Raw genomic sequence first — 26,839 nt, forward strand, 5'->3', positions numbered from 1 at the left:
GCCATTAATATTGAGCATGTCCCTAAGCACTGTAGTGCCCAGCACTACACCAGGCGGGCCACTGCCCCACGGAAAGCCTCGGAAGCTCGCAATTGTTACAATAGATCTAATAAGCAATGTCTTTATTTGCGCGATTAATGCAACTTCTGCGTCTCTACTCCAGTCTGTCATAACTGTCGTGACCAGACAGTGTCCCCAAGATGATAGCCGAGCTCCACACAAACCCTTCTACAGTCCTAAGTCTTTGAAGCCTTATTTTGCTGCAGGAGAGCTCGGCTTTCTTTTTTCTGGGAATTTCGAACGCAATCTTGTTAAAAGAGTATTCCCTTAGGGCGCCCTGCTCTCCGTTGTCAGGACAGCCCCTCCGCCGATTGAACGTTCATTATATCAGGTCTTTTTTTAACCGCTAAGTGACTCCCAAAAAATTTTTGGAGAGAAGCATTCCGCTCAATAAGAGCTAAGGGCACAGGGCCCTCGACGCCGCATGCTGCTGTCTTCAGAGGGCCAGCGGCTGGCCGCACAGTGGAGCCATGCAGCAGCCGCAGCAGAACCAACAGCACTTATCGGGGAGTGCAGAAACACAGGCTTTGTGGCAGCAGCACCTGCAGCAGCAACGGCTGCAGCAGCAGCAACTGCAGCAGCAACAACTCCAGCGGCAACTACAGCAACAACTGCAGCACCAGTATGGGTTCCCGGCGGCCAGACCTCCTCAGGAAGCTGTCCTGCAGAATGACCAATCACTTTTGTTTCTGCAACAGCTGCAAGAGCAACAGCAGATGCAGCAAAATACGCAACACCAGCAACACCATTTGCAGATGCAGCAGCAGATGCACATCCAGCAGCAGATGCGGCAACAGCAGAAAATGCAGCAGCAGCGGCAGCTGCTCCACCAGCACGCTGCACTGCAGCAGCAGGAACAGCAGCAAATGCAAGCACTTCAGCAGCAGCATCAGCAGCATGTGGAACAGATTGTCAACCCCCCAGTTTCTGTGGAATCCCATGGGCTTCCCCAGGAGCAGCAGCAGCTTCCACAAGCGCACGAACCACAGCAGGTTCAGCAGAAGAGCAAAAGATATTGGCATGATATAGTTGTAGATACTAGTGAGAAGGTGGCGCCTCCCCTTGGGGATCGACAGGTGGCCCCCGATGCTACCGACGAGCCGCCGGCCCCTCTTTCAGGCTCTGCTGCTGCTGCTGCTGCACTGCACCCCAGGAAGACAGACATGCGTGCTTTTTTGCGTCGTCTTGGAGGAAGATATGTCACAGAGGCGGGGGAGAAGGAGGCAGCTGTAGTGTCCGAGCTACAGAGGCTGCAGCAGGAGCTGAGCCGAGTTCACTTGCTTATGGGGAAAGGCGCCCCTTTGCAGCAGCAGAAGGACCCTCCCAAGTGTCTGTGCGGCGCACCGTGCTTGGAGGCTGCAGTTTCTGCTGCTGCTGCAGGAGCTGATGTTGCTGCTGTGCTACAGCAGCAACAGCAGCTGCCCCTTCACGGGGACACCATTATGTCCGAAATGGCAACGTTTCAGGACCTGGTCAGCGACGAGCATAAAGAGAAAAGGAAGGGCTTTCGGAACTTCGCAGGTAAATTTCTGAGACTGAAGTGTCTTTCCAGACTCCCTCGCCTGATTTTGGTGTAGCTGCAGCTTCTTTCAACTACTGTTTCTTCAAGCGATGCTGTATGGTGCCGGCGCTGCTATTCCTTTTACGTTGACAGCAGCAGCAGCAGAGTAGAAAGCCCGATGCTGCAGCTACTGTTTGCTACATCTGCAGGCTTGTGCAAACGCCATGTGGAAAATCACGCGAAACGACGGGATCAGCGCCAAGAAGAGCTGGAGCGTATGGGGAGGCAGCAAGCGAAAGTTTTAAGTGGCGCCGTTTCTTCGTTTTGGGGCAAGGTTGAGCACATAGTCTGGGAAGACCAGAAGAGGACTCTTCAGTCTCAACTACAGCAGCAGAAGGAGAAGAATTTCGATAGATTTGTCAAGAGAGCTCTGAGGGTGTCAAAGGCTATTGCAGGAGGCATCCGACGGGTACATTTATTTCGTCATCTTATCAGTTCCTTCTATTTGAAGTGACGAACTGACAAATGCTTTCTGAGTTGGCTCTGTTCTTTTTGTGTCGCCGTTAGGCTGCAGTGACTCCGTAGAAGCAGCCGCATATGCAGTACTGTGGGAGACTCAAAATAGACGTGTTTCTGGGTTGTATGCTTAGCAGCGCAGCATGTTTGTGATTGCATGTGCTAGGATGGGGGAGCCTGTGGCGCATCTTTGGATGAAATAGCCAGCACGGAACAGGATGAGATACAGCAGCCGCAAGAACAGGATGAACAGCCACAGCAGCTTACGCCGCGTCGGCGACCGCAGTCACCCCGTGGCGTGAAGGAGCCCACAAGAAGTACTAACGATAAAAAGGGACCTGACGCAGAAGAACAGTCCTCCACTGCAGCAGGAGCAGCAGCAGATGAAGATGATGATTTTGATGCGTCAGGAGAGCAAGCTGAGCAGCAAGAGGCGGAGGACATGGAGCTTGATGCTGAGCTTGAGCGAGAAGAAGACCTAGAAGGAGGAGCATTTGATGGGCAAGACAATGATGAAGCGGGGGATCTCATGAAGGAAGCCGAAGAGCCGCTGGAAGAGCTGCTGAAGTGCGGTGTATTGTCATTCTCGCACGTCCCATTACATGTTTTATCGCTTCCATTCGTGTGTGGCCTTCCTTGGCTAAACTGTTAGTAGGCCGTGTTCTCCCTGCTGCCGATCTCCACACCCAGTTGTGACGTCCTTTTCTTTCGGACCTCCCTGGCTTTCGTTGCATATATCCAAGCTCCGTCACTTTGCTGCTGCTCATGCCAGTTGCCCTGTTTGCAAACACTTGCTGTGCGAAACTGCTAATCAGGCGTTACGGCTATGCAAGCGTAGCTGACTTCCGCGTAAAGGGCAGAGAGGCCCATAGTAGTCAAGAGGAAAGTGGGCCATCGACTTCTTCAGAAGTCGAGCAGGAAACAGCGCCGACAGAAGCAGTAGCCACGCAGGACGACGCTGACAGCAGCACGGCTGGAAATGAAGAGCCTGAGGCTCCGCCAGAGCCACCCAGCCCACAGAAGACAACGGCAAGTAGTAGGCCCCGTCGGGCTGCCAGCCGCCGTGTGCTGCAGCAGTTTGCAGAACAACAGAAACAGCAGCAGGAACAAGAGCAACAGAAACAGGAGGAAGAAGAAGAGTCTCCTGAAGGTGGCGAGAGGCTTCAAGCCCTCATAGCTGAAAGGGAAGAAGAAGATGCAAAGCTGGACGAAGAGATGCCTTCAAGTGACAGTCAGTCCGACGCAGGAGCGGACGATCTCGTGAACGATGCAGAGATTCCTTTAAGTGAAGTTCTGAAGTAAGCTCGCCTTCGCAGACCTAGGCACCCGTAGCCGTAGAAGCCCTTGCTGGAACTCAGTGTTTGGTTGCGGAGAGCGGGCTGGAGATTCAGTAGTTAAAAGTAAGGCTATAATGTCATTGCGTTTAGTTAAGAAGGCGAGAGGCCAACAATTTTGGCCTCTCGCCTTCTTAACTAAACGCAACGACATTATAGCCTTAGGTAAACGCGTCTTGAGAAGTGGCCCATTCGGACCTTTACCCTTTTTTCCAACCAGGTAGTCCACCTGTGCATCGAGAGGATCGGCAACTTTTCTGGTTTTGTTTCGCAGGAGCTATGGCTTCTCATCAATGCAAGAGTTCTTGAGACGGCGAGATAGGGACGTGAGCGCGGAACAGGAGGAGAGTGAGTCTGGCGCCGACTCAGAAGCTGAGGGCAATTCAGATGCAGCACAAGCACTTGAGGAGTCGCAGCAGCTGAAGCAGTGCAAACGCGAGAGGCCGAACGAGGAGTCTGAGAAGCCACAGTCTTCTAAGAAACATCGACTTGGGGAGGCTGTGAAATTCGAGGCGAATGAGGCATTAGCCTCACCACGCCACAAGCTGCAGCAAAAGCACCTGCAGCAGCCGCAGAAGCCAGAGGCCAAGCCTGAGGCACAAGCCCCAGGACTTTCATCCTCCGGGAATGCAGTGCCTGCACCTGACAACCTAAAAGGGAAGGCTAAGAAAAACCGGCAGGGACGTTCAGTGAAATATGAAGAGCAGGAACCGCCTCAGCAGCAGCCGAATCAGTCGCAGCAGCTGCAGCCGCATCAACCAGACTTCAAGCCGCTTCCATTATCACGGCTTATCCGCGCGCGATTAAGAGAATACCAGGCTGAAGGCGTTGACTGGCTCTTTCGCTTGCACCGCGCAGGAGCTAATTGCATTTTAGCGGATGAGATGGGTCTGGGGAAGACAATCCAAACAATTGCCCTTTTAGCGAAGATGGCATTGGAGATGGGCATTTGGGGCCCTCACCTGGTTGTCGTTCCCACAAGTGTGCTTGAGAATTGGGAAATGGAGTTTAAGAAGTTTCTTCCTGGATTTCGCGTGCTGCTGTACTACGGCTCTGCTGCTGAGAGGCAGAGGAAGAGACAAGGGTGGACTCGCAGGCATGCCTTCAATGTGTGTATTGTGAGTTATGCGACTGCGGTAAAGGACGCAGCTATCCTAAAAAGGAGAGAGTGGTACTCTATGGTCCTTGACGAAGCTCAGAACATCAAGAACTTCAGCTCAAAGAGGTGGCAGACCCTTTTAACTTTCAACTCCCAGCATCGGCTGCTCCTCACGGGAACGCCACTACAGAATCATTTGCTAGAGCTGTGGTCTCTTATGCACTTTCTTATGCCCACTCTCTTCTCATCCCACGAAAACTTCAAAGAATGGTTTGACAGCCCACTGACAGCGGCCATAGAACAGTCGAGGGTGCAGAGACACCAGAGGTTGGTGGCGAAGCTCCACCAAGTCCTCCGCCCTTACATTTTAAGGAGACTCAAGAAGGATGTGGAAAAGCAGATGCCCAGCAAGTATGAACATGTAATCAAATGCGAGCTAACCCGCAGGCAGCGCTGCCTCTATGACGAATTTCTTGGATCGCGAGCCGTCCAGGGGACACTGGAACAGCAACAATACAGAGGCATGATGAACGCTTTAATGCAGCTTCGCAAGGTCTGCAACCATCCGGATCTATTTGAGGCCAGGCCAACCAGAACACCTTTGGGGACCGAGGAGTTTGGCACATTAGACAGAACTATTCCAGCAGCAGTCTGCCTTTGGCTGCAGGAGCCCTGGTGCCTTTCACCAGACGGGGTGATCCAGTAAGCGGAGGATCTTACCATGAATGTTCACGAGCCCAGTGTGTTTTCTTGAGAGGCTGTTAGTGGGAGTTATACTTTTGTTTCCGTTGCCAAGCGCGTAACAAGATTTGCTCGCTCTTGGCAGATATCTGTGTGTATATAGATGTGTCATGAGAACTTGGCAGACGTGCCGCTGCTACATCGTGTTTTGCAGGCGCTTGACGGGGCCACTAACGTCGATGTTGCTGAGAGAGGCACATTGCAGCAAGTGGGCGGAGCTGGCGGCAGAGGAGCTCTCAGGTTCCTTGAGGCCTCTTTTTGGTTCCCTTCCAGCCTTTCCTGAATCGGAAGCGGCTTCTGACATTTCCAATCGTAGCAACACGGACAGGGAAAATGAAGCGCAAGCAGAGGCGTTTCTCGCTGCCTTCGACCTGAAAGTTCTGAAAGACCCATTTTGTTTATCTGTCAAGGATATACCACCCCCGACATACATGCCAATTCTTCCGAATGGGCATCAAGCGGCAATTACGGAGCAAGCCGGAGCAGAGGTAGCAGCTGCAGGAGCTCCCACCCAGCATCAGGCAGCGAGCGTCCCACAGAGTGGGCAGTGGACAGGCCATGACTCGTGTGACATTGGGATAAAGCACTTGCAGCAAGATGATCAACACACGCACAACGCCGAAGCTGGGAGCACTGCTTCTCCAGGTGATTTGACGGGCTTTGCTTCATGGAGATCCCAAGAGGAGGCACAACAATGCCAGCAGTTGCTTCAGTGGGGCCCCAAAGGCTTGATTGATGGCAGTTGGTTTTTAGGAGGGGCATTTGGTCCTGCAAGCATTCCTGACATAAGCGGTGTAATGCGGGCGAAACAGCGTGAGATGGAAGAAGCGGAACAGCCTCTAGATGACGTGCTGCCTTTGCCTCTCAAATTCCTGCACTGCCAGGTTTCCCTGGAGCTCAGCGGAGATGATGACCTAACACCGCAAGACAGCGGTGTGAGTACATCAGTTGGAGGGGGAGTCTGGCAACTGACAGCTGCAGAAGCTGCCTTTGAAGGAAGCGGAATAGGCCAGGGAGCCTCAGTCCCATCTTCGCGAGCTGTTAGGAGCCGCTGGCACTATCTGTTGCAAAGGACTTACGACCGGCTAACTGGGCTTCCTGTAATGCCCAAGAGATTGCCAGAAAACGGCATGGCGAGTGCCGCAGCGCGGGCAGCAAGACAGCGCCCCTGGTGCCAGAGACAGCTCAAAGGTGAATTGCTTTCTAATATTTTTCAGCACGCCAGACCGCCTTCCCCGCCCGATAGCCAGCAGTGCAAAAGCAGCGGCATGCAGTCGCTTCCATACATCCATAAAGAAACCAGCACGCAGAATCTGACAGTAATAGTTGCTGGCACCAGTGCTATCTGCTCTCGTTGTGAAGGGAAACAGTGCTTCACATATTCCTGCTAACAGCTGTGTCTTGAGACTTTTTGCTCTCTAGCGAAGCATGTAGTGTGAACTTCGCATGCATGTGAGCCATTGTGTCTTGCTAAATTTGGCATCTGCCAGTCAGCATAGCATGCTGTTGCTGGGTTGTGGGCTGTGTGCTTCTGTTTTTGCTTAGATGCAGCTGCCTCTCGAAAGGCTGGGGAGGCGGGTCGCTTTCGCTTTCTTTGTTACCTTCATTTCATGAGTCAGCTCTCTCCCGGAATCCATCTAGGGGCAGACGGCCGCCGGTTTATCCGGGAAATGGTTCGTCGTGGTGCCACATATCCGCCTTTTTATGTGTACAATCAGGTGAGCACTACCTCATAGCAAGCGCATTTCTATCCTTCGTGTTCTTGTAGGTTAAAGTGTAACGCTCCTGGATGCAGTAACTCTTGTCTCAGTCGTGCATTCATTCTGAAGGGTGCCTTTTAGGCAGAAACGTTTCCTACATTTTAACCAATTTCCAAGGTCCTCCTACACAATATTGGCGCCGTGTCCTGTTCATTTGCTCTTTAGCGTTTGTACATGTATTTTCCACGTCCACGGATAAGAAAGGCATGTAAAAAGACCTATAGCGGCACATAGGGATAAATACGTTCACGTATATTTTATGCATAGCATGCAAGCGTGCCCCTGTACATAGCAAGCAAGCATGCCCCTGTACTGAAAAAAAAACGGCCGCAGTTGCAGTTTTTCGCCTCTTGGCCCGTGCAACTTGCGGCGTTTTCCTCTCGTGACCTGAAGTGAAGTGTTTTGCCAACGCTCCAGAGTTCTAACTCCGCGATGCGATAAATTTCAATTCAGATACGATCTACTGAAGACTACTTTCGCTTGACGTCCTACAGTTCCTCCCTTTTCCCGACCCCGTCTGAGGTTTGCCGACGTCTCATACCGCTTCTCAGTGTTGTCACCTGCGTCTGCTGGCCTAGGGTCCGCACGCAGCCACCTCGTGTATAGTACGTCTTTTCCCCCCTCTACGCTTAGCCTGTGTGATTTAGTCAATGAAAATTTGCACTTACTTTTGTCGTTGCTTCTTCACAAGAGAGTTGTGCCTTTACCCATTTCCATTAGTATTTTCCCGAACTAGTTGCCTAGGGGTTCTTTCGTCCCCTACTCAACTATGCATACTTCTGCGAAATTTGTTTATCTCACAGCTTAAGGGGTGCTGGAGGTCAGACTGCGCGGGCGTCTTCTCTTCACACCCTGGAAACGGCTGCCTTCACGCTGTTAGAGGGTTGTAGACTGAGAGAGCCAATTTTGCGTCGGGAGCACCCACCCACCTACGGACTAAGATGGGGTTCTGCACATGGAGCGCAAGAGAACATATCCACGGCTGTGGACTTCCGCGCGGCGTACACTGCACAGTTGCAGAAGGCCACTGCCGACGACGATACAGGAGTTGTTCTGGGCCGGCATTTGATGCATGTTCCTGCTTGCTACTGTGTCACGGGCTCCCGGCCAGCGCTTTGTCCTGAGAACGATTATTACAATGAACTCCTTGCTGGCCCTTCTAAACCCCAAAGCTTTATCCACTGCTCGCACAGCGAAATAGACTCTAGCGTGAGAGAGACACTGGCACGAATGGAGTGTATTTTCCCTCCAAAGCAGCTCATTCAGGATGACTGCGGGAAGCTAATCGCCCTGGTAAGTGTAGGAATGCCTATGAATCGTGAAGTGATTAAGTCAAGGCTGAAGCACAATGTACAACCACTTGGGGGGTTCAAATGGCGAAAATTGACGGAGCGCTTTTGCAAACCGCAGAATAAGAACGCTCTGCTTTGCAGTCTTTTGTGCTTGACTGACTTTGCAGGCTGAGCTACTTCACAAGCTTCGAGGAGGGGGTCATCGCTGCATCATCTTTACTCAATTTAGTCGGATGCTAGACATTTTAGAATCTTGGATTAACTATCAAGGCTTTGCCTATCTGCGACTAGATGGCTCCACGAAGGTACGAAAGGAGGCAGCACCTGTCATCTGCTCACTTCTACAAGCAACATTGTTCTAGTCAATGTAATGAGCAGTGAGCAGTGTGCTTTCCAGCGGGTGCGTGCAACCGCTTACCATTTATAACAAAGGCAGTGTTTTGCGTGGCTGGGCGGTGACAGGTTGAGAATCGTCAGCGTCTTGTCAACCAGTTCAACACAAATCCGCGCATCTTCCTGTTCATTTCGTCAACTCGTGCTGGGGGCGTAGGCATCAACCTCACAGGTGCAGACACGGTCATTTTTTATGATACTGACTGGAACCCAGCTATGGATAGACAGGCTATGGATCGGTAAGATTACAGGAGCGAATCAAGTGCCAAAATCCACACGTAGAATCACAGGAACGGCGGCAAATTTTGCGTAGGACTGCAGGTCCATGGATTTAGTCAAAAGCAAAGTTCATCTGGGCAGCCTTTCTGTGGCTTCATTTCTAGTAGGAGTGCAATGAGAGCGGCAGTTGAGCGGGTGTGATTAACTACCTTCCTAAGTCGTTTTTTGCACCGTGCAACTCGCAGGTGCCATCGAATCGGGCAAACGCGAGATGTGCATATTTACCGCCTGGTCTGCGCACATACGATCGAAGAAAACATTTGGCGGAAGCAGCTTCAGAAACGACTTCTTGACGAAATTGTCGTAGACCAGGGCTCTTTCACCACAACAAATGCGGCGAAAAAGTTGGGTAGACTTGAAGTTGGCGACCAGAAGGGCTCTGACCTCCAAGAGACGGAATGGTTTTCCAATGCAAATACACTAAAAGAGCTTCTTACTGTGAGTTTAGTGGCATAACTCTTTGCCTGAAACCGAAGCAGGCTGAATACACATGCATCCATAGAAAGAAGGCGTAGCAAGAACTGAACCATTTGTTTGAATCCTTCATTCATGCTACTGTATACCGTGAAAGCATTTTCTCAGCCGCATGCCATGTTTATCCTGCTTTGCTCGATTGTGGCTTGCGGATATATCAGGCAAAGCAGGAGCAGACGGAGGACTTGTACATAGATCGTGTCCTTCACGAATCTGCCACAGAGACAGCCCAAGCGTCACTAGCTCCCATACGAGGAAAGAATTCCGTTTATGAACTGGCTATGGATGAAGTGGAGGATGTGGAGGACAGAGCAGCCCTGAAGCAAACAGCAAAGGAACAGAAAACAGTCCAGCAGGAAATGAGCGACGTAAGCTGCCAGCCTTCTCGCAAGAGTCCTCTCTGTCCCACATATCGATTGACGCATTAGATTCGATTAATGCTGACACATTGAAGGATAGTTGTATGTGAACTCTGAGTTTCTGCAGGATTTTAGAGACGAAAACCCGGATGCGGTGGATGAAGTGACGGCAGCACTAAACGAATTGCCGGCGCTCGCTACATATTGCGTCAGATTCCTTAGTGACAATAAGAGCGATACCCTTATCGCGCAAATAGAGCGTTTTAAGGTGAGACGACGAGGCTATGTTCTTTTTGTCTCGCCGTAAGCTGGAGTCAGCTCGTTGCTGTATTTTAGACACGCCACGTGACAGGACGTTCAGCAGCGCAGAAACTTGCCTGCTACTTAGTGTTCTAAACAAGGGATGTGCACATGAAGTAGAGCCTCAAGCTGCGTCTGCTTGGTCGGGTCTACCCTGCTTCTTTCAGGCTCAGCTGGAGGGCCAAAGGGAAGAAGGTAGAGAGGGAGAACTCGGAGGGGCAACAGAGAGCGCTTCTGCTGCAGACGGAAACGAAGTTGAAGACACCGGCAGTGACATATCTGCAGCTTGGGAAAGCGAACTCGAGGAGGAGGACGACGCCGATGCTGGCGAAAATTAGTGAATTTTCTAGCTTGTACACCGAAGTAGGGAACAAAGACGATGGACTACAGAGGCCAAAGCCAACAGTAGCACAACAAAATGAGAACGCCTCAGATTTTTACAGGACTCGTAATCGTGCACTGGCGCTGGTTTGTGTTGCGGATTCACTTTGGTGCTCATGTTTTTCGTGGTCCTTAAGATTTTGTTTAGGGTTAAAGGGATCCTCTGCCTGTGCCGCATGCCACACGAGGGCGGCTCTTGAGCGCGACGCATCTGGTCGTCACTCTAGAAATGCATACCCATATTTATACTCTTTGAGTTCTGGCGCCTCTAGCATCTGCAGTGTTTGTTTACAAGCAGCCGCCTCTAATGGGAAGTTTCAGAAACCCTGAAGGGCTGCAGTTGATTTCCTGGTGTCTCCAGACATTGGGTGGTGTCCAAATTCACCCACAAAGCCAAACGAAGCCTCTGAATTGTTTTCATTTCACCAAGTTGTCTGCAGAATTAGCTTTTCCGTTGCTTGCCGGCACAATTCTTCCCATAGATTCACTGCGGGCGCGCTTCATGGCGTGTGATTCTCTGATCAACACATCTAACAGGTGCCCCCAACTATGCTGAGTGGTCGCTGAGCTAGGCCTAATTAAAGGAACAAACTAAGAGCAAGCGCCAGGCAGTCGTCAAATTTGTGCAACCGCTCAGCTAGCGACTGCCAGCGGGTGGTACCTCATGATTAGAACTTGTTCAAATTGTTTGGCGCTACTTGTCTTTGTCAATGTATTCATCGCCGCAAATCTTCGTCAATTTGTAACGCGGACGCACACATTACGTCCATAAACTCGAACTTTGTTTCGCGCTGCCACTTCCGGCAGGTATGCGCCAAGGAAGATTGATGGTCTGAAGCCTTCGATCAAAGACCCGTGGAACAGGCCCAGCACAGTAACATAAAAAGTCATTTGTTCGGCGAACGCACGCACAGCGAAAGCAGCATGTGCGATTCGCACCAAGACTGAAACACAACTGCACCAACTGGAAGGGTACGGTGGCCCTCTTCTACTCCCGTGTCCTTCCACTCCGTCTTGGCTTCGAATATGTTCCCAAGTCCTGGCCACGGGCTGTATGGTTGCGGGCTGTATGGTGGTGACCTTCCTGAGTTGTACTGGCCCTGTAGTGCACGCGGCCCACTGGCTCAGGCGACAAAGAACGCGCCCGCGCCCCGTGGCCGGCACCACCTAAAGCCCTCAGTCTGCGGCCCGCTCTGTGGGGATGGCGTTCTACAGGAGGCGAGACAGAGAGAGATCGAGTTCGGGAAGAAGAGTGCGACGGGGATCTCCCAGGGACAGCCGATGGAGCTTCTAGGAAACTCGAACCATCTGCAGGCGGACACTGGTCCATCAGGTACACGCGGCTCCTGTATTCCAGCTGCTTGTGGCGGCTCTGGCAGGGCACCTTCCCCTCAACGACAACTGGGGGAGGCGCGCAGTCAGGGCACTCGTTCACTGTGAGAGCTGCGAACTCTGTGGAAAGTGGCTTGCACCGCTCTGGTGCAGGAGCACTGTTTGGCTCATAAAGGTTTCTCATTATGGAACTGTTCGACCCCTTAGGTAGTTCAGAAAGACTGTGCAAGCGCTACATATACACCCGACGCGCTTGCCGGCAAGTGGTGTTGGATTTCCAGCTTCCACAACGCTGGCGTGGCAAGCAGAGTCCTTCTGGATCATAATGCTGCCACGAAAAGTCCATGGAATAAAGCCAGGTCGGTGCTTCCTGGATAGCAAAGGCGCTTAGAGAGGGAACACAAACTCAGAACGGTGGCTGTTGCATATGGCGCAACTGTGGGCACCGTGGGTGCACCCAGGGTTGTGCCCACCTTATATAGATACCAGATACTGAACAAGACCGACGGCTCTCCACGAGGAACGCGTGGTCTACCTGTTAGCCTGCCATGCGGCGATGCTCAAAAATGTAGCTTCGCGGAGAACTCAGCACTTAGCTGGAAACGGCTGGGCTATTCTCAGCCTTGTTTGCCTTCATGACCTTTTTGCAATGAAATAAGTACAGTTAAGAGTCCTTCAGTATCATATCGACAGAGCGCGGGGGTCTGGGCCACGCAGTCGACAGGAAAAGTCGCGGGTAGGCTACCTTAGACCGCATGCCTTCATCTGCCAGACGCTGCCTAGCGAGCGCCAGGTCCTGTAATTCTTTCAGTTTTCGAAGCTATTTAATCAGCTTCATTTCAGTCTAAAGTATTCCAGTATGTCCTGCGTGTGGCGGAGCATATAATCCTCACCGCTGGGCAGCGTAGGGCTGGAAACATAGCCCTTGGCAGTCACTTTGCAGGGTTTCCTGCAAACGCCATATAATTGCAAAGTGTGTCAAGTTAATGCGCTGTTGTATAAATTATGATTTCTAGCTGCAACAAGGGCCGCAGCAAACCCCGTGCATCTCATGGGTTCTAGTGGGTACACCTCGTAGTCGCTAAATCCTCCCGTGCACCGACGCCGCAACTCACGCAACTCGCCGTCACTGAATTTTCTGCCCTGAGATACACATCGCGCTCTAATAGTGCTTACTTGATAATATAGTGTTAATTTACCCATAGAAAGGCCACGGACTGGCGAGAAGACTTGCCAAAGCAATAACCAGGCAGCTTTCTTCCCCAGCCTGCGGGCACTCTTCTGCTACGTTTGCGGCTCACAAAGCTCCTTCTAGCGCACTGTGCAAATGAGCGACAGGCGGCTACGAGGCGCAAGAGCGAACATATTCATCTTTGGATTTCAGTGGCTGCAAGGGGGGGTTGTCGTGAAATGCCCCCACTTGTTTTGGCAAGGTGTAGACAAGCCACTAAAACGTAATATCCCTGTTCGCAGAAAAACCCGCCTGTAGATCGGAACTCGTTTGCGTCACCCGAAAGGCATCACACAATACCCAATCCTTCATAGAAGATAGCGCGATAGGACCTAGTAGGCACGGGAGCAGTGTGCTCTGCATGCACTTGCCAAACTTCTGTTCCGCAAACACAACTTCCCGCGCCTCCAAGCCAAAGCCAAGGCTGCTGGACTCTTGCTTTTCAATAGGAAGCCAAGCTACCATGGCTCTGTCACTGACGGGGCCAGCTGAGCTTTATACCAATATATTCCCACAGATCCAAGGAACGATCAGGCTTGGAAACTGTATAGCACAACTGGGGAGTTTTTCGCCACAATGCAGCTTGCTCATTCCTGAAATCCACGACGGCCTCGCTAGAATTAAATAGACGGGATAATCACACATCTCAAAGCAACAATTTCCTGCAATTCCTTGATTCTTGAGGAACAAAACGTCGAAGTTCCCGTTGCCTTGAGTTGACGGCAAGCGGGCTAACAATCACAGTGAGGTTTCCAGTGCCCAGACGTCTGTGAAAGAGGCCAGCTACGGCATAGTCCAGTGGTAGACGAAAAACCAATCCAAAAATACAAATGAAAAAGGGCATAAAGGTGATTTGGTACGAAAGAAAACCAGACTGGACGATGCAATGCTTTTAAATAAATAGCCCGCTCCACATTTCACAATTCCGTATTGAAAACGGCGCCACCCACTGAGGCTTTAGACAACTTAAGAAGAGAATTATTTTTCAACCGAATACAAAAACTTTATAAAATAGGTCATGCCATAGATATGTGTACGCTACTAAAAGAACATCGGTTCTCAGGTTTGCAGAGAGCCTCACGTACTTGTTGCAGGACACTGCCCGCCACATGAGAAGTGCCTCACCCGAATTACCTCATCATTGCATGAATATGGGGTCTTTAAAAGACTGGGGAAGCTAAAGCTCAGTGGTTTCTACGTAGCAGGCACTGTGGACCCGAGCTAGCGATCCGTCACAGGGCCTCACCGTGGCTGCCGCACAAGCTTGTTGCGTCGTATATTAAAGCTAGCATTTTGCTTAGAAACAAGATGTGTTCTGTAAGGGCTGTACTGAGTTATGTGAGGTTTTCAATCGCGGGCCAAGATCGTCCCAGACAAGCCCGGGTCAACGACCGCTGGACCGCCACAAGCTCGATGCTACTTCTAACTATTTCTTGTTTAGATGGAAGATTCCATGTAATTTTTTCATATGCATATATGTGACTTTGAGACTGAGGGAGTATAAGGGTCCGAAGGGACAAGAGCATCAAAGGGCTGTTGGCAGCGCCTGGTGGGCAGCTCTCCTGTTCTCCTTGGTTACTTGTTGTCGTGAGGATTTGCCGCACAAATTGTGTACGTTTCAAAATGAAAAATGACTCACATTTAAGCAATGAGTGGCACTGCAAACAAACACGTATTCTTTGCGGCTTTTCTCAAGCCCGAACCGTCAAGTGAGGAAGCGAGCGTGAGACCGCTGCCCACTATCCAATTGAAAGAACTGCATCGATGACCTCGCTGTTGCAGATTTTGTAGTGCATTTGACTCCTTTTCGAAGAACATATTGGCGTGAATGCGTAAAGGAACACATTTGCTTTCCTGAGAACTTTTCTGTGCACTCTGCCAACCGTCGATTCGTCCGAGGTAGCTGCCACGCAACTGCTCCAATTGGCGAAGCCCTGCTGACTGGCGTCTTCTTTCCTTCCAAAAGAACACATATTTGTTGCCTCCCTTTAAATTTGCCTTGCAGAAGTGTTTGAAAATGAAAAACCCGGCGGACTGCTCCGTTGTGCCCATCGGGCGAATTCCAATGGACAGTGCCTTCAATGGCCATCCCCGTCGGCGAGCTCACCACGGAGGAGCGAAGCTAAGTTCAAAAGGTGAAGAAAGGAAAAAACCTTCCCTCAAAGACATATTTGGCCTCACACCGCTGGACATATTTGGAAAGCCTTCAACTGATGACGCGCCCGGCCCGGTAAAGCTGCTTCAGAACCTAGTCGGCACAACCACTGGCTCAAGTTCTCGCGAGCAGAGAGCTAATCCTCCAGAAATCCAAGAGCCTCAAGCTCAAAATGCAGCTAACGAGCCCTATCGGCCCCAAGGTAGCGGGCTAATGCCACCAGTGGCGCATCCGAAGCCGCAAGTGCCGCAGATAGACACAAGGACCAACCTTGAGAAGTATCTCGGCATGAAAATGCGGGAGTCCAGGGGTCACATGCCGATGTATCCAATGGTTGGTTTAGTTCCTCCTGTGTATCAACAAAATGCCTACTTCGGTCAGATGCAGATGCAGCCAAATGCAGGACCTCAATTCGCCTACCAGCCGCAGTTTGCAAGCCCAGCCCCTCCCGTAGAAGGCTTTCCCGAGAGCTGGGAAGGCCACGGAATGGCCGCTGGCTACATTCCTCCGTGCCACTTCGAGAATCCGGCGGGTTATCCGCAGCAAATGACGCCCGCGGAGAATCCGGCGGGTTATCCGCAGCAAATGACGCCCGCGGCGTACTCGCAAGCTCATTCAGCCCCGCACAGTCGCAGCGCTTCTGAACAGAACTACATTCCAGAAGCTTTACAATTCGATTCCCCTCCAGCGTGGTTTCAACACAAGTCCTACATGCCGCAGGTGCCGCAGTTCAGCCACATGACGGCCCCCGTTCCCGGGGCCCCCTTCCACCCCGGCTTCAGCTACGCCACAGACTTCAAGTACTACTACAACTATTACCCTGCAGAGGACTACGCAGGCGAGATCGACGGAGGCGACGCAGCGGCGCAGGAGGAGGCGGTGGCTCGCGAGCAGCAGCGCGCCGAGGAAATCGCCGGCCAGCAGGCCGACGAGCCGCAGACCATCAAGCCGATCATCACTTCCAAGAGGCGCCTGGAATCAGGAAAAGCAGTTCCACTTTAATTTCAGATTATAAGTGCCCTTGGGGGCTTTTGACTTGCGGGAATCGCTGCGGGCGCTCATGCAGGAAAGAGCCCGCAGAAAGCTTCCAGCTGCAGCTTCAGGTGCACACTTCATGACCCACGAACCTTCAAAGTAGACCTTGCTTTAGCCGCACAAAGTTTCGAACTCAACGACAGCTCACTTCTGCAAAGTTTGGCGTCTTCTGACGCATCATGAAGGGCTGTACAAGCCGCCTCAGGCGACAACAATGCGGAACTTTTAATGCACAGCTTTTGCTAATTGATGCTCGAGACCCATCCTCTTTACTTGCTGTTAACGTATTACTACATAGTCAATTACTGCAGACACAAGGAAACTCAGTCCTGCACTTCAGCTATCACCTCGCGCTACCGCGTAGGGCTCTTCTTGCGTGCACTTTTCGATATATTTTGTTCAAGTTCTCAAGTATACTAATCGCGCAGCGCAATCTCTTGCGCGTTTCCGTAAGCATCTTCTCGCCTAGCCATTCAGTATGCCTAAACACTTGAACGTATGTTTACAGTGTGGACTCTTAAACGTCCCCGCCCCTCCTACGCATAGGAAGACCACGGAAACCGTATCACTGTTGGCTTCTCTTTTCTTTTATTCTTTTTGTCTGTCCGGAATTCATTGAGACGAGGGAAACGTTGCTGCGGCGTTGTCTACTTGCAGTTTATTTGATGTTCATAGAAATATATATCTGGAACTACACTCTATGAGCTAAAGAACACTCCGTCTAGGCTTTTGCGCAGAGCCACAGTGGCGCGGCACTGGAGTTGCATCGTGACTCGGACCCCAAGCATGAAGATTGAAGCCATGATTAAATGTTTCAAGTTCACAGAAAATATATATCCGAAAGTGCACTCTATAAGCTAAAGAACACTCCGCCTAGGCTCTTGCAAAGCTACAGTCGTACGGCAGTGGAGTTGCATCGTAACTCGGACCCCAAGCGTCGAAGATTGAAGCCATGATTAAATGTTTCAAGATCTGTTCAGCGCAACAAACTGTGTTTTCGTCGTTTTTTGCGAAAAGTCTCCCTTGGTTTGTGCTGTCTACTGCCCAATGCTGTGCCCGGAAAACAACTGTAACGGGGCACATCGCTGTGCTGGCTCCGCTCCACGAAGGAGTGGAGCTCCATATACACATTTTGCGTATCTTTATAGTGCGTGCACTCGAGTAGTGCAGCCGCGAAGGAGCACAGGACTGCAATCGCAGGCACACTTGAGCGCAGTCGTACATCCTCGTGCAGGCGAATCTGAATGCGACCCGCGAGCAATAAAAAGGCACCTGTTGACAGCCCCCAGCAACGAGAAAGCAGCAGTCGATATTTATCCCCACAAAGATTCAGATCTAAGACAGGTGTCAATGTGGCTGTACCGAAGTCCTGTATGCGCTGAAGCCGCCGCCAGCTGCGGGCTCAGCTGCTTCGCGGTGGGCTCGTTCTACGGCGCCAAGCCGAAGCTGGCTGGAAACAGCGTCTTAAAAGACTTGAATGAATTAAACAGCACATCCGCATCATTTCAAACAGTGCACAACACAGCGCTGCGGACAAAAATCCCATTCGTGGCCAGACCTATGCGTCAGTCGATGTCGTCAAAGTTGCCGCTTTCTTCGTAGCTCGTTTGCTGCTGCGCAGCAGAAGAAGACTCTTCCACCTGAACTGAAAAATGCGTGGGGGCCTCCTCTTGCTTCGGCGGCTTAGCTGCTGCTGCAGTCGACGTCGTCGCGGGCGATGCTGCTGCTGCTGCTGGGTCCATGCCCAGCAGCCGCGGCCCGTGCTGCGCCAGCAGCGCCTTGCCGTCCTCCGTTAGCGCAGCCTCGCCCAAATGCGTTTTTATTTCCCGCAGCATGAGGCAGGAAGCCGTCAAGTTCTCTTCGTTGTGTTTGACGCTGAGTCCCGCAGGGTTTCCGAACTCCCGCGGCACGTACTTCGCGTCCATGAAGCGCGTGAGCTGGCTGCCCTTGGCAATGGCTGCGATCTTGCTGGAAGGAATGCCCATTATGCGGGAAGCAATGGAGGGAAGAATGGGCGCGAGGAAAGAAGGAACATTAACAATTACGAGGAGTTCAATGTGGGGCAAGTAGCGCTGCAGGAAGACCCGGAGGATGGGGTCGTAGTCTTTGATGAAGCGGGTGACTTTGGAAATGACTTCGGGAAACCTGAACGAGAACAGGCTCTGGATCCCGAGCATGTTCTTCACTATGTTCGCGTCCACAATGCGCATGTGTTTCTTCACTTTGTACTTCTCCAGCATCAGATCCAGCAAGTGGAACTCCACGTCCATCACCGCCCGCGCCTCCTCCACCGTGCGCAGCTCGTTCAACATGTCGTAGCACACCAGACTTCCACGGTGAGAGAATCCGTTGTAGTGAATTGTCAACATGGGATGCACCTTTTCGAAGAGTTGCAGCGCAGCTCTGCGCCGCGGCTCCGAGAGGGGGGGGGGGGAGTACCGCCGTCTCGGTTCCGCTGCACTTTGCAGCTTTCCCTGCTGCTGCTGCAGCGGCTTGCTGGACCCGCAGCACGGCCGCCACGCTGCTGCTGCCAGCACCAGGGCCACCCACAGGCCCACGCCCCGCATTCGCCGCATAGTGCTGAACTCTGCGGGGCCCGACTCCAGCCATGCAACGCGTTGGCGGACTCTGCGTCAAGCGCTCGCAGCAGCCGCCGAGTGCAGCTTCCGCCACTCCTCGTGCAGTCCTCGGCACTCCAGCTGGCCCCAAACGCGCGCATAACAATAGAAATTTGCAAAAAATATGCACGGAATATCAGATTTGACTCGAATCTCGCGTTTTTGCGGGGCCCCAGTCTTCAAGGCTACTGAGGCGCAGCCGCGGCTCCTGGGGCTGGCCGAGACCGTGCTGATTCCTCCCAACGCAAAAGCAACATAAACAACTCTTTTTTAACAGAGATCTCGACAGACTTACTCGGCATTAACGCATTTAGATATTTACGAGCAACTACGTCCGTATCCGCTGTCTAGGCAGCGCGTGCACCTAGATCCCACCCTGCTTGTCGGGCGCTGCGGGGATCCGTCTCGCGCCTTGACTATCTCGCGAAGAAATGCAGCTTCTTTAGATTTATTTCACTGTTTCTCTTTATCTTCTAGGTCGCTTGAAGATGCCTTGCATGCATGCTTGGCGAGCCAGAGTGCGGCTACGCAGTGCGGGGTTACTTGCTGCGGGGGGTGATTCGGCCTTTCTTGGCTGCTGAGTGCCCTCGTTAAGCTCTTCTGCCTTCTTAAAACAGATGCAGTTCAATTTAGCTTTTCAAAGTTCTAGTTTGCTTGAGGCCCCCAGCTGCTTCAGCCAGAGGGCTGGCAACGCCGCTTTGTCGATGGGGCAGGCAGTCTGTTTCTGGCCCAGAGGTTCGTAGACTGATTAGGGTGCACAGCGGCAGCTTGCGGGTTCTTTTGTATTTCTTTTCATAATTGCAGAACTTAATTTGCTTCTCGATGGGTCCCCTGCTGCTGCTTCTCGCGGCAAGCAGCAGCAGAAGCAGGAGCTTGTTCACCCAGTACGCGCAGTTCAAAGGCCTGGGTCGTGCAGCTTCTGTAACGAACACAAGAGCCCATTAGCTGTGCTTGCAGAAAATAAGATAACGAAATGAGATTAATGGAGAAGAGCATGTATAGCTTTCTTTTGAAGCCCTCTCCAGTTGTGGGGCTGAGCCAGCGCCGCCATAAGTTGCAAAAGAACTATTCTTCGACATCAAAAAAAGCTGCTATCAGGTAAGACTCAGGCAGCGCCACGGCTTACACAGAAAACACAATATTCCGTAGCCGGAGGTCCCACTGGCCTCGCCCGGTAGACTTTCTCAGGGCTTCGAGGCCTCCAGTTTGCCTCAGATAACTCTAAAGTTGGTTGAAATTATGAATTATTCTGCAACATTGCGTCAAAAACGCGCCGTTGGTGATGCTTGGGCGCCTGTAGGCCGCCCCAGTTGGCTGTCTTCTGCACAAGCCATGGCTTGGCCTGCTTCTCCGAGTAGATCACTAGCAAAGTGGCATCTTATTGCATCATTTAATGTCTTTTATTCGTATAATTCCTCTTCTGTTCACCGCAGCTGTCGCTGGGGAGAAGTCCGTGCATCAACTTGATACCTGTCAGTAACTTCAGGTGCTGTAGAAACCTGTATACGGCTTCGCGGCTACAGGGAGTGAAGCCTGAAATGTGTGGCCTGCAAGCCACAAATAAATACTGATTTCTCTGAACAATAAACGTAGTGCATGTTGCTTTTCTACTGCGTTGTTTAGAATGGAGTTGTGATCATTTTCCAGATTCCGCCAGCCAACCCTGTAAGAAAATTCAACTTTTGCGTCGCGCAGCTGTGTGCTCCTCATATATCCTTCTGCAAAGCATTCTAAAGACATTTGACCAACTCTGAGGAAACAGCCAACGACTTTGCGTGTATATGCAACCAGCCCTCCCTCAGCCTCTCTTGCTGCAGCTGCTGGCTGGCAACGCTGCGCAGCATTTGCAGACTATTTTGCCGTCTACATCACTGCATTGGCTGCCATTCCAAGCAACCAGACACCAACAATTTTAGTTTGCCCAAAGAGGAGCTTGCAGCACTAGTTTTTCTTCAGCTTTCCGTCGATTAGAGTGCGGCATGCGCCCGTGTGCTGCAGGCTGCAGCCACTGCTCTAAGCTCGCAATTCCGTGGCTCTTGTAGCGGCTCTGCTGCGAAGTTAATAGTTGTTTATCGGCGGCTGAAAGCTGCTTTCTGCGTTTTCAATAAAGATCCACTTGCATCTGCCAAGGAGCGCATGCAGAGCCAGTGAATAGAGTGAAGGTCTACAAGGCTCTCGAGCTCAGGCTCAACTGCTGCCAGTTCTGAAGCTTGCAAACTGCCTCTACCTCAAGGGTCACTTCCTCTGTCTACAGCGTTCACTAAAAAAGCCCTATTGGCAGCTAAATAGTGGTCTTTCAATGGCTGATTTGCCCGTTTATTCCGTCGATTCGCATCCTGTGGCGGAACCTCGGCAGAGAGGCGCGAGGGAGCGAAGTAGAAACTGGCCGGACTGCAGCAAGCTCTGAGGACTTTGTTATAGTTGGGCTTTTTCGTTTATGAACAAAGCTGCAGGCCGTGGGCGTGGATCTAAATCGCAGAGTGTGCCATCGTGGGAAGGCCACGGACTGCCGCCGCAGCAGCGTTGGCTGCAGTTTCTGCAAATACCCGCTGCTGAATTCGCCCATAGTACCCGTTTAAAGGTAAATAGGAAGTGAGGGGGAGATTTAAATTGCGTGAAATTGGCGTTTCCCCCGAAGTCGCCGCTGCAGCGCCTCAGTGCTGGTTCGAGGTGGTGGCGTGCTGTCTGAAAGCGGAACTTTTCACCTTTTCGGCTTCATGGCAGCAACAGGGCTTCAGTGATAGCGAAAATTAATACAATTTGTGACGAAGTAGTCTGGAAAGGAGGTATTACTTCTCCTGCCCTCCAGTTCAAGACTCTGGTCTTCAGCGGTCACAGAGTGCCGCCGTCCAGTGGGCACGCGCTGCTGCTGCCTTTCGCGCACACTTCATCGAGTCTGGCTTTTCCCAATTTGAAAAACTAAAAGCATTTAACTTCGTCTTTTTTTTCAATATTAGAGCTCGGCAGTTTGGCCCTTCTTCGTCGTCTGCAGCGGGCGCCGGCAGGATCAGTGGAACGCCTGTGACTGCTTTTTTGCACTTTCCGCCTCAAAAGCGGCTCTTAGCGCTTTTTCTTGAGTTTTAAAAGCCCAAATATCCTTTTACGAGACTCTTAGAGGCCCAGGAATGGACTGGGAGGGCAGAGGCCTCGAGAAAGAGCCCTGAGCTCAACTTGAATCCCCCGCATTTTCCTTTTCAGCACAAGACCCCCTCTGCTGCCCTTCTTGGCTCCAGCGGAACTCAACAAAGAGCTCAGCCTGCGGAGCCGGGCCTGCGGCGGCCCTTTTCCCGCAGCAGATCCCTTCCCAAGAAAGGTGCTGCTGCAGCAGCTGGGCCAGGGAGCTCTGCTGCAGCAGCTGGGCCAACGAACTGAGCTGCAGCAGCTGGACCGAGGCAGTCTGCTGCAGCAGCAGGGCTAGACAGTGCTCTGCAGCAGCAAGTCTAGGCAGACACCTGCAGCAGCAGGTCTAGGCAGAGAGGTGCAGCAGCAGGTCTCCGCAGCGTGCTGCAGCAGCAGGTCTCAGCAGCGTGCTGCAGCAGCAGATCTCAGCAGCGTGCTGCAGCAGCAGGTGTCAGAAGCGAGCCGCAGCAGCGGGCGCGTGCTGCAGCAGCCGGCGTGGGAGGAGAGCAGCAGCAGCAGCAGCAGCAGCAGCAGCAGGGGAAAATGCCGCTTCACCGGCTGAGCAGCGGCTACAGCGGCTACTTGTCGGGGGCCTCGGAGGCCAGCGACCAGCCCCACGCCCGCAGCGACACTTTCTACGGCCGCCTCGGCTCCACCGTCCGCGACAGAAGCCACGAGGTCACTCCCACCCGCCGCGGTGAGTCTGCGGTGTACGTACACCCCACAGGGAGCGCGCATGCAGGTGGATGGCCACCCGAGGGGGGGGAAGGTGTAGGTGTATGTACACCCGGGATTGAGGTGTATGTACACCCCAGAGGGAGGGGGACTGAGGTGTATGTACACCCCAGAGGGAGGAGGGATGGGGTGTAGGTACGCCTCAGATCGCGGAGGATAACTGAGGTGTACGTACACCTCAGGTCGGGGGGGATTGAGGTGTATGTACACCGGGAATGGGGGTAATAGGGTGTATGGACAAAGGGGGAAGGTGGGAGTTGCGGTGCATGTACACCGCGTGCGGCTTTTATTGCTGTGTGTGTACACTGCGGGTGTTGGGGTGTACGTACACCGCGGAGTTGAGGTGTACGTACACCGTGGGGGCCGTGAGGCATGGCGGGGCGTTCTGGTGTGTCTTTGATTTTTTCAGTTTCTTTTTCTCAACTTTCTGCCCTCCGGAAGATCTGCGTTCGACTCACTTACGATGAAGACGCCTACCCGGGAGGAATCGACATTGGTGCGCTCCCTCTCCTAGGGTTTAGGGTTTAGGGTTTAGGGTTTGGGAAAACAGTGCAGGGGCGGTGTCTGCAGACTGCGCGTCGGTGCGCAAGTGCAGCTACAAACACCGAAGTGGCTTTCCATGCAGCTACAACAAACAAATAAAAAGTAAAATAAGTAAATAAATAATAAATGAATAAATAATTAATTAATTTGTTTGTTTGTTCATTTCATGCACAGACATGTTCGCCCTTCTGTTCGACAACGCCTGCGCCTTCGTGGACTGCATTTTCTACAAACACCCCGAAGACGCCAGCGGCAGTTTTTCTCTCAACCAAAAAACCAACTCCCTCGCAGTGGACCTCGAGACTGTCCCCGACTCTTGCCACACCATCGTCTTGGCTGCAGCAGTCTACACCACCGGCATGTCCATTGCAGGTCCGCGCCGGCCCCCGTGCTGCTGCTGCTGCTGCTGCTGCTGCTGCTGCTGCACGCGCTGCAGCACGCGCTGCGGCACGCGCTGCTTGATCAGTTGCTGTGTCACTTGCTGCATTCTGCTTGCTGCTGCAGCAGGTGCTGCAGCAGTTGCTGCAGCAGTTGCTGCAGCTGCTGGGTACTGCTGCGTTGCTGAAGGCTCCCAGCGCGGGGCTCGGCTGGTTACTTTGCTGCAGAGCTGGAGGGGGGTCTGATCGAGATCTGCGAAGGCTTTATGGGGCCCGTTTTGTTTTCCATTCCTCTTCAATCTCTCGAAGTTAATCTCGAAGAAGCAACGGACTCTGCGGGAGTTTTGTTTTTCAGTCTTTCGGAGTTCGGGGGGAAGTGGCGCTGCCGCCGCCTCGAGCGGTTCAGCAAGCCCGAGCTGCCTTCGCTGATGAAGGTTGCAAAGGCGAGAACAGAAACAAAATTGCAAACACTGTTCAATAATTATTCAATATAAATTAATTTACTTCACCAAATTCGAACAAATTGCCTTTCTTAAATAGATCCGGGCGGGTTTCGCGTTTCGGCCGATGCCGTTGTTGTGAGGTGTCTGTACACCTGAAATTCGTTCGGCGACGCACAGTCGCAGTTTCGCTTTTACTTTTTTTCATTTTTTCTGCCTTCTTGTTTCTTTTTGCCTTCTTGTCTGTTTAGTTTTACTAAACAGACAAGAAGGCGGTTTGTTTTTTTTTCACATTTTATCAGTGGCTAATTCAACTTAAGGACTCGAGAGTTAATTTTTTTCTGCAATTTTTCCTTGACCTGCAGGAGGAGTCTCAGCAGATTGAAGAGGACTTTGCTGTGGGAAACCTCAAGAACCTCCGAACTCTAGACTACGTCGCCAGAACTGCCGAAGTTAGCAGCACTTTTGTTTTCCTGCTGCAGCTGCTGCGGCAACTGCTGCTGCAGCTGCTGCAGCAGTTGCTGCAGCTGCTGCTGTGGTTTGTTTTATTTGCTGCTTCTTCGTTTCGTTTTCCGTTTCGGTGGCTTTCTGTTGCTTTTTCCTCGTTTTTTTTCCTCTATTTGTTTGTTTTATTTGTTGCTTCGTGGCGGGGATTCCTCTTTGCAGTTTTGTCTCCAAAGTCATGTTTTATTTCGACCCTTTTGGCCTTTTAGTTGCACTTTTTCCCTTTTCGTTTCTGCTGCTGCTGCAGAGCTCGCCCACCATGCGCTCCAGTTCCAGCGGCAGCCGCGAAGCCCAAAAAATGAACTTTTCGATAAATTCCGAAAAGCTTGAAAAGCTGCAAAGTCGTCTCTCGGCCTTGCGAGGCGGCTCCAGCGGAGAAGGTAATTCTTTTAAATTAAATGTTTCAATTGCTGCATTTAAATTGACTTTTAAAATTCAATTTTGGCCTCGGGGTGGCCCCGCAGCACGCGGAAAGGCCAGTTCATTAAGAAAGTGTTTCCCAGTTCATTCAGAAAGTGTTTTTGAAATTTAAAATTCGAGAAAGAGCCGTTCGCCCGCAGCTGGTTCAGGTGTCACTACAGCTGGGCGCACACTGCCTGCGTGTTGCATCTTCTCTTTCATTTTTACTTTTTGTTTTTATTTTTTCATTTTTATTTCATTTTTATTCGCCATTTGCAACTCAGGGACAAACACTGAGGCCCGTCTGTCGGCATTGGAAGATCAGCAAAAACGCCTTTCGCGGCAGCTCAGTAAAATAGAAGACAAACTGGATTTGCTGCTGGAGGGGCTGCAGGGCTAGTCCTGCAAACCCTAAACCCTAAACCCTAAACCCTTGCTGCAGAGCAGCCCCGTTTGTTGTGAAGGAGTCTTTACAACTGAACTAAATGGCCTTAAGGGCCTAAAGGCATTTTGCAATTAATTTGTTTTAATGCCACTAGGCATTTTTTCGTGCACTAGTTGAGGTGTCTGTACACCGCAGACCAGGTGTCTGTACACCGTAGACAGCTGTCTGTACACCGCAGCTCCCGCCCTCCCAAAGGCCGCAAAAGGCTGAACAAAGGTCCTCCCTCATTGCAGAAGATTAGTTGTTTTGAAGAGTCTGGGGCCCCCGAAGCCCCTGGGCTTCTGCGGTGTACGTACACCCAGCGTACGTACACCCCGCGGGCCACGCAGACTACAGAGCTTCTCCCGACTTCACTTCTTTTCAGACAGAAGAGCAGCACACGCTCTCTCCCTCCCGCCTCCAACAAAAACAGGACTAAACAACTCTCGCACTTCGCAGCGAAACAACCGCCGCGCCCCAACGCCCCCTGTACGTACACCCCAACGACCTCAGCTGTACGTACACCCCAAGGAGCTGTACACCCCAAGGAGCTGTTCGTACACCCCAAGGAGCTGGAAGTACACCCCAGGGGGCTGTACGTACACCCGAAGGAGCCTTAGCGGGCTGCACGTACACCCCAAGGGGCTGTATGTACACCCCAAGGAGCTGTTCGTACACCCCAAGAGGCCCTATATACACCCCAAGGAGCTGCACGCACACCCCAAGGAGCTCAAGTACACTCCAAGGGGCTGTATGTACACCCCAAGGAGCTGTATGTACACCCCAAGGAGCTGCACATACACCCCACGGAGCTGTACGTACACCCCACGGAGCTGTACGTACACCGCAAGAGGGCCGTCTGCGCTTGAGCGCAGAAGCAGCGCCGCGGCGCGGCGGAGCAGCAAAAGAAGAAAAGAAGAAAAGAAGAAAGGAATAAAAGGAGAGAATAAACGAATAAAAGAGCCCTTTAGTACCCGTAGCCAAGAATGGCGCCGCTGTTGGGAATGTAGTAGAATTCGCTCAGCAGCATCGCCAGCAGAAAAGTGTAAAGAAAAGAAAGAAGAGACCCCAGCCGCACAGCCCACTCTCCCCAGGCTGCTCTTTTCGAGCCCGAAGGGGCATCTGCAAACAAATAAAAAAACAAAAAAAAGAAAATGAAGCTTAACTGCGAGACGCCGCCGCCGTTCGGGTGTACGTACACCGCAGCCCGCACGCCTCTCCAGCCGCTGCCAGCGCCGCTCCGGTGTACGTACACCCCGGAAAGCGGCTGGAAACGCGCGGCAACTCCGGTGTACGTACACCCCAAAAACGCCATTCAAAAACACGCAACTGGGGTGTACGTACACCCCAAAAAGGCGCTTTGAAAACACGCAGCAACTCGGGTGTACATACACCCCGGAAAGCGCTCTAAAAGCGCGAAGCTGGGTGTACGTACAC

At 52.0% G+C, this 26,839-nt stretch overlaps 6 protein-coding genes across 6 annotated transcripts in view; 3 read left to right on the plus strand and 3 right to left on the minus strand.

Annotated features, from left to right (window-relative positions):
* Nucleotides 1-530: 530 nt before the first annotated feature.
* ETH_00013860 (SNF2 family N-terminal domain-containing protein, putative) lies at nt 531-10,446 on the plus strand (the record flags this gene model as incomplete). The annotated part of the gene is made up of 15 exons (XM_013378136.1): nt 531-1,581; nt 1,771-2,030; nt 2,244-2,644; nt 2,893-3,375; nt 3,686-5,212; nt 5,406-6,442; nt 6,797-6,969; nt 7,465-7,616; nt 7,815-8,304; nt 8,471-8,608; nt 8,766-8,935; nt 9,161-9,413; nt 9,611-9,817; nt 9,936-10,076; nt 10,276-10,446. The coding sequence occupies 15 exons, from the start codon at nt 531-533 to the stop codon at nt 10,444-10,446; spliced, it is 6,654 nt and encodes a 2,217-aa protein (XP_013233590.1).
* A 1,031-nt stretch (nt 10,447-11,477) lies between these two features.
* ETH_00013865 (uncharacterized protein) lies at nt 11,478-12,005 on the minus strand (the record flags this gene model as incomplete). The annotated part of the gene is made up of 1 exon (XM_013378137.1): nt 11,478-12,005. One exon carries the CDS (start codon nt 12,003-12,005, stop codon nt 11,478-11,480), a length of 528 nt encoding a protein of 175 aa, XP_013233591.1.
* A 3,064-nt stretch (nt 12,006-15,069) lies between these two features.
* ETH_00013870 (uncharacterized protein) lies at nt 15,070-16,209 on the plus strand (the record flags this gene model as incomplete). The annotated part of the gene is made up of 1 exon (XM_013378138.1): nt 15,070-16,209. One exon carries the CDS (start codon nt 15,070-15,072, stop codon nt 16,207-16,209), a length of 1,140 nt encoding a protein of 379 aa, XP_013233592.1.
* A 1,598-nt stretch (nt 16,210-17,807) lies between these two features.
* Nucleotides 17,808-18,818, minus strand: ETH_00013875 (uncharacterized protein; the record flags this gene model as incomplete). The annotated part of the gene is made up of 1 exon (XM_013378139.1): nt 17,808-18,818. One exon carries the CDS (start codon nt 18,816-18,818, stop codon nt 17,808-17,810), a length of 1,011 nt encoding a protein of 336 aa, XP_013233593.1.
* A 3,705-nt stretch (nt 18,819-22,523) lies between these two features.
* Nucleotides 22,524-25,378, plus strand: ETH_00013880 (uncharacterized protein; the record flags this gene model as incomplete). Its single annotated transcript, XM_013378140.1, has 7 exons — nt 22,524-22,677; nt 23,125-23,211; nt 23,433-23,630; nt 23,864-24,078; nt 24,441-24,527; nt 24,827-24,959; nt 25,263-25,378. The coding sequence occupies 7 exons, from the start codon at nt 22,524-22,526 to the stop codon at nt 25,376-25,378; spliced, it is 990 nt and encodes a 329-aa protein (XP_013233594.1).
* A 991-nt stretch (nt 25,379-26,369) lies between these two features.
* ETH_00013885 (thioredoxin, putative) overlaps nt 26,370-26,839 on the minus strand; it is a gene marked incomplete at both ends in the record, with an annotated part of 4,248 nt that continues 3,778 nt past the window's right edge. Inside the window, one exon of the mRNA XM_013378141.1 lies at nt 26,370-26,524. Within this exon, the coding sequence (XP_013233595.1) occupies nt 26,370-26,524 (155 nt within the window). The remainder of the gene's footprint in view (nt 26,525-26,839) is intronic.

This window comes from Eimeria tenella, genomic scaffold (genome assembly GCF_000499545.2).
Source record: "Eimeria tenella Houghton genomic scaffold, Eth_scaff74, whole genome shotgun sequence".
Lineage (NCBI taxonomy): Eukaryota > Apicomplexa > Conoidasida > Eucoccidiorida > Eimeriidae > Eimeria > Eimeria tenella.